This window comes from Pleurodeles waltl, chromosome 1_1 (genome assembly GCF_031143425.1).
Source record: "Pleurodeles waltl isolate 20211129_DDA chromosome 1_1, aPleWal1.hap1.20221129, whole genome shotgun sequence".
NCBI lineage: Eukaryota > Metazoa > Chordata > Amphibia > Caudata > Salamandridae > Pleurodeles > Pleurodeles waltl.
The window spans coordinates 398005084-398017487 of NC_090436.1; the positions used below are offsets into that span (position 1 = coordinate 398005084).

The window sequence follows — 12404 nt, forward strand, 5'->3', positions numbered from 1 at the left end:
GTTCTTGTTTATTAAATAAGTCTGGATTTTGGATTTTACAAAGAAAGATGCAGTCAAGATGGTGTGTCACAGTTTTAGGGATAAGAAGAAGTTATTCAGTTTTTTGAGTAGTAAAGAAAGAGAAGCATAATCCTTGCCTCTGTGTCCTTAATAGAATCGAACATTGTTGTTGCAAAGCAAACATTTTTTTATCCTTGCCCACCATAGAAAGAAGTTGTGTGAGCAGGGCAGTAAAGTAAAAATGTTGCCTGTCCAATATAGGTATATAGGAAGCAGTTTTTCCGTGGGGGGGGGATGTTTTCCCTGTGGAGAAAAAACAATTGGAAAGAAAATATGTACTATATGTCTACTTTCTACCATACATACTTCTATAGATTTCTGTCATACAGAAGATCAATAGGAGTGCACAAGGAACCAGCCTTCAAATTTATTTTTTGCAGTTTTCTGTGCGAAGTGCTATGCTGTTGAGTGGATCATCAAGTGAGGTAATTTAGGAAAATCGTAAGCATATTTGTATAATGCAATAGATGTATGCATATTTTTATGAGTTAGGCATTTGAAGATGCACATCTAGGTTTACTGCCATTCGTTAAGTGATTTCCTTTAAGATTCTTCTCCAATGTATTTATGTCAGTACACCAAGAACATACCTTCCCAATTTTCTTTGAGGAGACTACACACATTCCTAATAATGAAAACACAAGGAGTAATTAAGTTGGCATATTTTTTATCTATCTATCTATCTATCTATCTATCTATCTATCTATCTATCTATCTATCTATCTATCTATCTATCTATCTATCTACCTACCTACCTACCTACCTACCTTTCTATTCAGTTGGCTGATGATGCACAGTTTTGAGGTGAATATTAAAATGGGACAAGCCATATACATGTTTTTGTACCAATGAATTTTCCAAACATACAGATGTAGCAACATGCCACTATATGAAACACCACTCCACTCTACTGTGCGATGCGCCACTTGCCTCTACGTCACTCTACTCTACCACACTATACTGCACTCTACTCCATTCGAAACATGCCACTCCACTCTATGACATGCCATTCCACTTCCCTCCACAAGATGCCACCACATGACGTCGCTCTATATCATGCCGTCTCTGTATGACACACAACTTCACTCTACAACATGTCACTACACTCTGTGCCACTTCAGTCTATGACCTCCTACTCTAAGACACTCTACAACACACATCTCTATGACACACCTCTCCACTCTACTCTACGACACACCACTCCATTCTATGACACACCACTCCGCTGTACGCCACTCCACTCCACTGTACATCACCCCACTCTATGCCACTTCTCTCTACACCAATTGACTCTATGCCACTCGACTCTACAACACAGCGCTCTACAACACAACACACAACTCCACTCTATGATGCTTTACACCTCTCCACTGTATGACACTCTGGCCCTGATTCCAACTACCGCCGCCCGCCAGGCGGGAACCGCTAATCGGCCGCCATACGGCCAAAAGACCGCTGCCGGCATTCCAACATTCCCGCTGGGCCGGCGGGAATGAGGCCGCAACACAGAAGCCGGCTCCAAATGGAGCCGGCGGTGTTGCGGCCGTGCGACGGGTGAAGTGGCACCCGTCGCGCTTTTCACTGTCTGATAGGCAGACAGTGAAAAGCTGGCCAGGGCCCTGTTAGGGGAACCCTGCACTGCCCATGCCAGTGGCATGGGCAGTGCAGGGGCCCCCAGGGGCCCCAGGACACCCCTTACCGCCAGCCTCTTCCTGGCGTTGAAAACCGCCAGAAACAGGCTGGCGGTAAGGGGGTCAGAATCCCCAGGGCAGCGCTGCTTGCAGCGCTGCCCTGGCGGATTCGCCCCCCAACCGGGGCAAAAACGGCAGGAAACCGCCGGCCCCGGTTTTCCGACCGCGGCTTTACCGCCGCAGTCAGAATGGGCTTGGAAGCACCGCCAGCCTGTTGGCGGTGCTTCCGTCATTCTGCGCCCTGGCGGTCCAAGACCGCCAGGGTCAGAATGACCCCCTCTATTCCCCTCTAGGCCACTCCACTCTAAAAAGGTCTACTCCACTGTATGCCACTCTACAACACTGTACTCCACTCTATGACACTCTACATAATCCCCTCTGTGCCACTCCACTCCACTTTTACTCCAATGTACTCTAGAACACACTACTTCATTGTACTCCACTACTCCACTCTATGCCACTCCACTCTACCACACTTTATGCCACTCCACTCTACAACATTGTACTCCAGTGTATGCCTTTCCACTCTTCAACACTCTACAACACACCAATCCACTCTACGACATGCCACTCCACTCTATGACAGTCCACTCAATGACCTTCCACTATATGACAATCCACTCAATGACACTCCACTGTACGACACTCAACCCCATTCTACTGCACTGTATGCCAGTTCACTCTACAACATGGCTCTCTATGCCACTGCACTCTATGCCTCTCTGATCTCCACCACTCTACTCAACAGCACTGAACTTTACACCACTGCACTCCACAACACTGTACTCTACTCTGCACCACTCTACTCTACGCCACTGCACTCTATGCCACACAGTGTCACTCTATGACACTCTGCCCATCCCCACCCCACACAATGCCACTGTACTGCATCCCATTCTACTCTATGCCATTCCACTCTATACTCCTTTAATCTAAGACACAATGACATACCATTGTATGACATGCCACTCCAACCTATTCTGCGCCATGCCACTCTACACCACTTCACTCCACAACACTGTACCGCACTCTATGCCCCTCCATTCTATGCCACTCTACTCCACTCAACAACACACCACTACATTCCCAAACATGCAACTTTATTCTATGACAAGCTACGCCACTCTATGACACTCCACCCCATGCCACTTCACTCCACAACACAGAACACCACTCTACGACATGCCACTCCCCTCTATGACATTTGACTCCACTCTACCACACTCTACGACACTCCACTCTAGGTCACTCCACTCTGCCACACTGTACTCAATTGTATGACACTAGTACACTCTATGCCACTCTACTCTAGTCTACAACACCCTACTCCACTCTATGCCACTCTACAACACTCTACTCCTCTCTGTGCCACTCTATGACACTCCACTCCACAGCACTTGACTCTACAACACTCTATGTCACTCCACTTTATAACACTCTACTCCACCCTGTGCCAATCCACTCCATGACACTCTTCAACAGGCTACTCTATGACACTCCATTCTATGACACGCCACTCCACTCCACTCCACTTGACATCACTCTACAACACAACACTCCACTGTCTGAAAGGCCACTCCACTCTGAGACATACCCCTACTCTCTATGCCTTTTACTCTATGCCCCTATAATCTAAGACATTATGACATGCCGCTCTATGACATGCCAGTCCACTCTACCCCACTCCACTCTGTGTCCCTCCACTCTACAACATGCCACTCCATAACATGCTTCCCAACTCTGACATGCCACTCCACTTTATGCCACTCCACTCTGTGACATGCCAGTCCACTCTACGACATGCAGCTCCACTCTATACCATTCCACTCTAATTTCCTCCACTGTAAGACATTCTATGATGCGCTGACACTATGAAACACCACTCCACTCTTCTGTACAACATGCCACTCCACTCAATGTCACTCCACTCTACAACACTGTTCTGCACTCTACTCCATTCTATGACACACCAATTTTCTCTACTCTACTCCTCTCTAAAAACACACCACTCCACTCTATGAAGTGAAACTCCACTCTGTTAGATACTACTCTGTGACACTCTACTCTGGAACATGCCACTCCACTGTACAACATACCATTATACTCTATGCCACTCCACTCTATGCCCCACCACTCTAAGACACTCTATGACACACCTCTCTATGACACTCTACTCCACTCTTCAACACACCACTCCACGAAAAGCCAATCCACTCTACTCTATGACACTCCACTCCATTGTATACCACTCCACTCCACTGTACACCACTTGCCTTTATGCCACTCAACTCTACACCACAGCAATCTACACCACAACACTCTACTACACTCCATGACACTCTACTCCACTCTACAATCCTCTATACTCTTTCACTCTATGACACTATATACCACGTTATACCTCCCTATGACACTGTACTCCACTATACAACAGACTACACAACTCCTTCTATGTCACTTCATTACTCCACTTTACTCATAACACACTACTCCATTGTACTTCACTCCACCCCATGCCACTCCACTCTATGACACTCTATGACAGTCCACTCTACCATACTCTACTGCACTCCACTTTACAAAGCTGTACACCACTGTATATCACTCTACTCCATTATAGGACATTGTGCAACACACCACTCCAAACTTCCACATACAGCTTTATTCTATGACTCACCACTCTACGCATGCCACTCCACTCTACAACAACCCAGTCAATGACACCCCACTCTACGGCACTCTCCTCCACTATATCACAATCCACTCAGACACTCCACTCTACATCACTCAACTCTACTGCACTCTATGCCACTCCAATCTACAACACTGCACTCTATGCCACTGCACTCTACACCTCTCTACTCAGCACCACTCTACTCTATGCCACTGAACTTTACACCACTGTACTCCACACCACTGCACTCTACTCTGCAACAGTCTACTCTATGCCAATGCACTCTATGCGGCACAGTGCCACTCTACCCCACTCCACTCCACACAATGCCACTGTAACACACACTACTCTATGCTATTATACTCTATGCACCTCTACTCTACCCCACTTCACTCTACCCAACTTCACTCCACTCTGCAACACTGCATTCTATGGCACTGCACGGTATGCCACGGCACTGTACTCTGTTCCACTGCAGCTTACACCACTGCACTTGATGCCACTGCACTCCACACCATGTAAACCTACTCTGCAACACTCTATAGCACTGGACTCTACGCCACTGTACAGCAGTGCACTGCATGCCACTGCACTGTACTCTGCACCATTCTACTCTATGTCACTGCAGTATATGCCAGTCTACTTTGTGCCATTCCACTCTGTTCCACTCTTCACCACTCTAGTCTGCACCACTCAGCTCTACGCCACTGCACTCTATGGCGCTGCACTCTACACCACTGCACTGTATGGCACTGCACTCTACTCTGCCCCACTGTATGCCACTGTACTATACTCTACACCACTGTGCTTTACTCTGCACCATTCCACCCTACACCACTGCACTGTACGACACTGTACTGTACACCACTGCACTCTACTCTGCACTCTAGGTTCCACTACTGCACAAGATGTCACTCTACTCTACTGTTCACCACTGCATTCTATGCTACACCATAGTATGTCATTGGACTTTATGCCACTTTACTGTACTCTGCATCCCTCTACTCTACACTACTGCACCCTGTGCCACTGCATTGTACACCATTCTACTCTATGAAACTGCATTCTACGCCACTCTACTCTACTCTGCAGTACCCTACTCCAGTGCACTGTACTCCAGTGCACTATAAGCCACTGTGGTCTACTCTCTATCACTTTACGCTACTGCACTCTACATCACCGCATTCTATGTTACTGTACTCTACTCTGCACCACTCTATACCACTGCACTCCACACCACTCTACTGTACTCTGCACCACTTTATTCTACGTCACTGCACTCTATCCCATTGCACCACATGCTAGTCCACTGTCTTCTATAAAACACCACTCCACTCTGCTCTATGCAACTTCACACCACTGTATGCCGCTCCACACTATGCCAGTCCACTGTATGCCACTCCACCCTATGCCACGCCACTCCACACAATGCCACTCTACCCCACTCCACACAATGCCACTCTACTCTATGCTACTGTACTTTATGCCACTCTACTCTAAGACACTATACTCTATCCCTCTTCACTCTACCCCACTTCACTCTGCACCACTGTACTGTATGCCACTGTAAACTATGCCACTCCAGGCAACTATAATCTATTACACTCTACACGACTCCACACATCTGAATACCATGCCACTCCATTTCAGGCTACTCCATAAGAAATAATTGTTAACAGTACTGCAGTAGCACTGAAATGTAAAAAACAGATATGAAAGAATTAATACCAATATAAAGAACATTTTATGATTAGAAACCATTTTTATTAAAAGAACATAGAAATTGAATGAAAAAACAAACATTGAAATTCTAGATAAGAAAACTTAATCAATTATTTCAATACAGAACAACGTAAACTACACAAACCATAGAAATTAAAAAGTTATAGGTATGACAAAGGGCCTCATTACGAGGCTGGCGGGCGGACTGTTGGCCTGCCAGACCCTGGAGAGGAGACTGCCACAGAGCTGGCAGACTTCAACCCCTGCCCCCCAGGCCCATTACGAGGTTCCCACTGGGCTGACCACCGAAGCCTATGATTTCAGAGGTTTTCACCGGTCAGCCCGGTGAAAATCATGCAGCAGCATTAGCCTTGGCTTCTCGTCGAGGCAGTGTATGTCATCGCACAGAGGGTGGCCCAGCACCCTCGGAATCTGCAATGGCTGCTGTTGCAGAAAGTGCACCTTCAAAGGGTGCTGGGAAGGGTAATGCAATCCTAAGTCTTTTATGTATGTATTCATGTACTGTTCTAGTTCATTAATCTATCTATGTGACCCACCAAGCCCCCCTTTTCTAGATGATCAATTTTTCTATTTCTCGCAGAGTTTGCATGAATGAAATTGGTGAAATGATCAAAGATCACCTGTTGACTATAAAATTCCCTAACATTCAATAATGAAAATTAATTGCAATACTTGGAACAAGGTCACTTTTCTAAAATTGCATGCTTTCTCCCCACCACATGAAAGTATTCAGGAAGCCAAGAGGCACTACATGACTGAAGTTCTGAAACAGAGGCACTTGGGGCCAGATTTCGAGTTTGGCGGAAGGGAAGACCCGTCTGCCAAACGTCCGACGGAGAGGTTGCTGCCTTACTGGCGACCTCCCTGCTAGCCCTATTAAGACTTTCCCGCTGGGCTGATGGGCAGAAACCAAAGTTTCCACCTGTCAGCCGAGTGGGAAAGTGGTGGCAGCATTGTCTCTGGCTCATAATTGAGCTGGTGCCAATGCTGCCGCAGGCAGGGGGCTCCAGCAGCCTCGTAATGCCACTGTCTGCAGAGCAGACAATGTGCATTACGAGGGTGCTGGGCAGGGGGACCCCTGCACTGCCCATGCCATAGACATGGGCAGTGAAGAAGCCCCTCTATGGCCATCTGCACCTGTTTTTCGCCAGCCTTTTCAGGGTGGTGAGATCATCATGAAAAGGCTGGTGGAGAACCAGGTCATAATCAGCAGGACGGCACTGACTTTCGTGCCGCCCTGGCTGATTCCGACCTGCACCACCGTCAGCCTGTCAAGAACATCTTAATTTGGCAGTCGAACTGCTAAACCGGCTTCAGACATGACTGCCACTGCGAGTCTGGAGGTCTGTTGACCGCCAGACTCATAATGAGGCCCTTAATATCACTGAAGGTCTAAACCAATTGCATTTGCAATGACCAGAGGAAGGGTGAAGCAGGAGGCAGAGTATATGACTGATGGGTCTTTCACCAAAATATTGCCTCAAAAATATTGTCTGACCATAATATGGTAGTCAAAATATTGTGAAATCAAAAATATTGCCGACCAAACTATCAGGATATGTATATTCAGTTTAAACTATTTTACTATTATATCGAAGTTTAAAATATTGCTCATTTAATAATCTTTCGTATTATGGCATTTTATTGCTTTTGATTATTATATTTTCTTGTAATACGAATATTTTTTTTCAAAGTAAACGATATCTAGATTTTTGGGTGGATTGGTAGATAGAGCTTTTTTATCAAGTAAGAATTAATAAACTTTGTAATCTGATAATTATGATATGTATTTAAATGGCTTTTTTGTTTAGTATTGAATAAATATTTCACTCTTGTATCACTTTACAAGTTCAGGTTGTGAGGTTTATTGGGGTACTGAGTGGATATCAATTACTGGTGATACATGTTTTTATGTTAATTATATTCTTACAATTTAGTAAATTTATTCAAATTATGTATTTTCGGGAGTGTTGGGTCTATCCAGGTATTGGGTGGTTGGAGTTATGTAACAATAAACATTAATTACTTTTTTATGACAATTTGAAGTTATTTTATGTTTGTTATTTTTTACTGGTTTAATATTGTAATTAATGTGTTAATTACATACTACATTTTGCTTTGGGTCAAGAGGTTTATTGGGTATTGAGTGAGCACTTTTTACATCTAAGATTTAATAACTGATGTTAACTAATTGATGTATTAATTATATAAATAATTATTTTGCAAGCGATTCATTGTAGTTTTTTAACATAATTATGAGTTTATATAACTTTCCATAAAAACTGTATTTTTAATGGGGTGTATGATATTTTGTGGTTTCCCTTTTATAATGTATTCTGTTATTAATTTGATTTTATACAGTAAATTATTATTTTATGATAGAGAGAATTGTTAATATTTGTGTATTTTATTTTGCGAGTTTCAGGTATGCTCTCAATTTTCTTACAATAATATTTTAATATTTGCTTTTTATTTTGTAAATGCAGATTTCCATTTTTTTTAAGTATTATTTTTGCAATAATTTTTAAGGGGAACTTATTTATTTTGAGAGTAGTGAATGCAACCCCTTACATATATGCTTTCTCATAGTGTTTGTTGTATTAGAGTTAGAATAATAAATCTGCCCCTACCCCCGATGTATGAACTTTCCCCAATGTTTGTTAGACAAGAGTTAGGTTAATAAATCTCACCCCACTCCAGTGCACACATGTTCACCAATGTTTGTTGGGATGGAGTTAGATTAGTAAATCTCAGCCCCAACTTCAATGTATGGTGTTAGAATATAAATCTTCCTCCCTCAAATAGAAGCATATTTCCCAGTATTTGTTGCTTTTCTGTTAGAATAGTAAATTTCACCTCCTCCTATGCACTTTCCCCAATACTTGTTAGGCTGAAGTTTGAATAGAAAATCTGACCCTCCGTTAAACTAGAGTTAGAATAGTAAATTTACCCTCTAGTGTAGCTACCTACCCTAACGCTTTTCAGACAGGTCTTACAATAGTAATATGACCCCCCTCAAATGTATGTACTTTCTGAAACTTTCGTTAGACTGGAGATAGAATAGTTTATTGGACCTTCTAATGTATATATTTTTCTTAACATTGATAGATAAAAAGGGTAAATTTAATTCACCCCAAAAAGTAAGTAGCTTTTCTGATGTTATTTTAAAATTTTTAATATAGAAATGCATGTATATAAATTTGTACAGTCACATGTTTGAAAATGAATTAAAGTATTTTTAAATTACTAAATTATTATTACAATTTGTGTATATTGCATAATATGTATAAATGACATGCTTTTTAATTTCTTTTAAATGTATTTACCTATTTTTAAGTTGTTAATTGTTAAATATATATTAATTTATACAAGCGTACCCATAGAATCTTGATATTTTGGTCCCCAATATTTTGTACTCACTGTTCTTGCACATTACATTTACTTTACTGAATGTAAAGTCAATATGTGTTAGCTCAATAGTTTTTCTACAATATGTTTGTATTTTTCTTGTCAACACTTTGTCAGTATATGACTGAAGTTCTCTCAATGGAATACAATTCATGTAAAATATTAAATCACAATTCAGTTCTGCTCTATGCTGCTAGAAGTTGTAAAATCCCTAGTAGTGGTAGTCAAGGAAGCAAGAGTTCCACCACATAGTAAATCTGCTCACAATATTACAGTTGAATCATTTCAAACAATACATTTGTGTGAATAGGAGTTCTTTTCTGTTATCAAATTACCAGCTATCAAGTTCAATACAGTTATTAATCTTTGTTAATACGCATCCAAAATACATAATTTATTTTTATGTCAGATTGTATTAACTTTGTCAATGAAAGCCAAGCCAAATGTTTAAAAAAAGACCCAATCTGGGCAAGAGAACGTGTCTCCAAGCCATTAACAATGGTGCACTCCATCATTTAAGAAGTGAATCATAAACATATAGCCATGGATATAACCCTAGATCAGTTTTAAGTTGTATTTACTAACAGATTTGAAATCGTGTAAATCTTGTCTGCATGTATTGATAGTGTAACTTACAGACGTGGAACAACAGCAAGTATGACAGTATGTTCAGATGGTTTTGTTGCTCGTATTGATCTGTAAAGAGGAAAAAATGTACATATTAGCAATTATTTTTAAATATAAGATTTTTAATATCTGATTTTTCAAGATGTGCTTTTTCCAGATTTCCATTTTTAATGTATTGCTAAAACATTGAATTAATCATCAGATTGCCAAATAGCACACTACCCAACATTTCAAGCAACAAAATACCTGAGTACGTTGTTTTAAAACTGTCATGTAACTTTGAATTTCAAGGTCTCCTTTAATGTATATATAACTTTAACAAATACTGCCTTATACAAAAAAACAGGTATCAGAATTAACTTGCAGTGGAAGGCTACGGATAGGCAAATGTTATTTTAAATTTTACATGGTCTTGACACTTCAGAGTCGTAGGGAGGCTGGCAAAGAGACTGAGGAGTCATAGAGAAATGTACTTTAATCAGCAAGTAAAACTGATAAAAAGGGTGGTAATTATTTTCATGAGCTGTACATGAAAAGGTAAAAGAGATAAAGAAAAGTAAGCAAAGCTACTGATATGTATGTCAAAACAAGTGATGTACCAAGAACAAGCATGTAAAAGGGATTAAAGAGGTAAAACCATGCAGCCTATTCACAAACTGCGCATTGTAGTACATTTAAGAGTACTACAATAGTACTACTCACATACTACAAAATGCTGTTCACCAACCTATGTGGTCTCCTGGTCTCCACCTCCACCACTCATATCTTATCTCTGTGGAGTTCTCCACCCTGGTTATGGAGATCACCGCACAGGGGCACATATGTTTTTGTAGTAAACATGGGAATGGCATGGCAGTAGTGGTATAATAGGGAATATTTACTAGAAAATGGGAGCGGTTTAGGGAGGGGTAAGGAGAGGTTGAGGGAGAGTTGAGGAGCTAGGCACACACCCACAATGTAAGTACATTACTATCCACAAACAGCTCTTCTAAGACTACTATAGCCAGAAAGGTCCCAATGCAGTCTTAAATGTACTCCAGCTCAGATAATGTGAACAGCTAGAGAGTCACTGGAACAGCAAAACTCTTGTGTAGGAAGATATGGAGGCAGGTACTTAGAATAAAACCCCACAGGAAATACCTAGGTGTGAACCTACACAGGGAAATGGTGAATTGGAAAAAGGTGTAGATTTATACCACAGTTTAAGAGTAAATATACATGAGAGTACATCTACATATGTATATATACCTTTGTGAATAGGGCCTGTTCTACTACTCCTACTACTCTTACTACTGCTACTCTTACACATTGGCGTAACCTTATTACTTTTGGCTGTGCATTCTTTCTGAGTGTAAGTAGATCTGCATTTCCCCAACTGCCACATTTACAATCAGAAAGTTACTACTAGTAACTTTTCACATAACGATGGAGGTTTCCCTCACTGAGACAGAGTTCTCCCTATGGGACTTTCCAGAGAAAAGTTTAAAAAGTAGTTTATTAAAATGTAAAATATTTCAAAGAAAAGAACTGAATGATAAATTTTAATAATTTTATATATTTTCAAATCTAGAACCAACAAAAATATCATACAGCACTAATATTAATTATTAAACAGCATTAATTTAAACATTCCATTAAAGTATAAATATTTACTTATCCAAAAAAACTACAGTCAACCATTGAATAAAGCCAGGCATAGAATACATTTTAAATAACGTATTTTTTTTTTTTTAAAGAAGTAACATTTATTTTTGATTTTTAACAAATGTATTCAAATATTATGAAAAAAAATATTTTGATTTTAATTGTAAATATTTTTAACATTAAATACAATTTATATATATTTAAAAGTTAAAATCAGTCATTTATTTGAATATTATTTCCTATGGGGTTTTATTTAAAGTCCCTGTATCCATGATTTTCTATGGACTGGTTGTGAAGTTCCAGTGGTTGACCATGTGTGGTGCTTGACTTACTCCAGGTCTGAGCTGGAGTACATAATACCTGTTTTGGTCCTCTCTAGCTGTAGCAGTTTTAGAAGGGTGGTTTTAGGAATAGGACTGTGCTTACTCCTTTGTAGGTGGGTGTCCCTAAACCATTCATTCCTCCCTTAAAAAGCCCTCCTATTTAGTAGTAAATATTCTCCATTATCAAACCAATCGCTCCTTCCCTACTTCATGTACTACTACATTACATTTACA

The 12404-nt window shown here is 41.0% G+C and overlaps 1 protein-coding gene across 2 annotated transcripts in view; it reads right to left on the minus strand.

Moving 5' to 3' along the window:
- Positions 1-12404, minus strand: part of PDE8B (phosphodiesterase 8B) — a 900595-nt gene that overhangs the window by 493234 nt on the left and 394957 nt on the right. For both annotated transcript variants that reach the window (XM_069223470.1, XM_069223477.1), the window contains one exon: positions 10213-10272. In XM_069223470.1, the coding sequence (XP_069079571.1) occupies positions 10213-10272 (60 nt within the window). The remainder of the gene's footprint in view (positions 1-10212; positions 10273-12404) is intronic.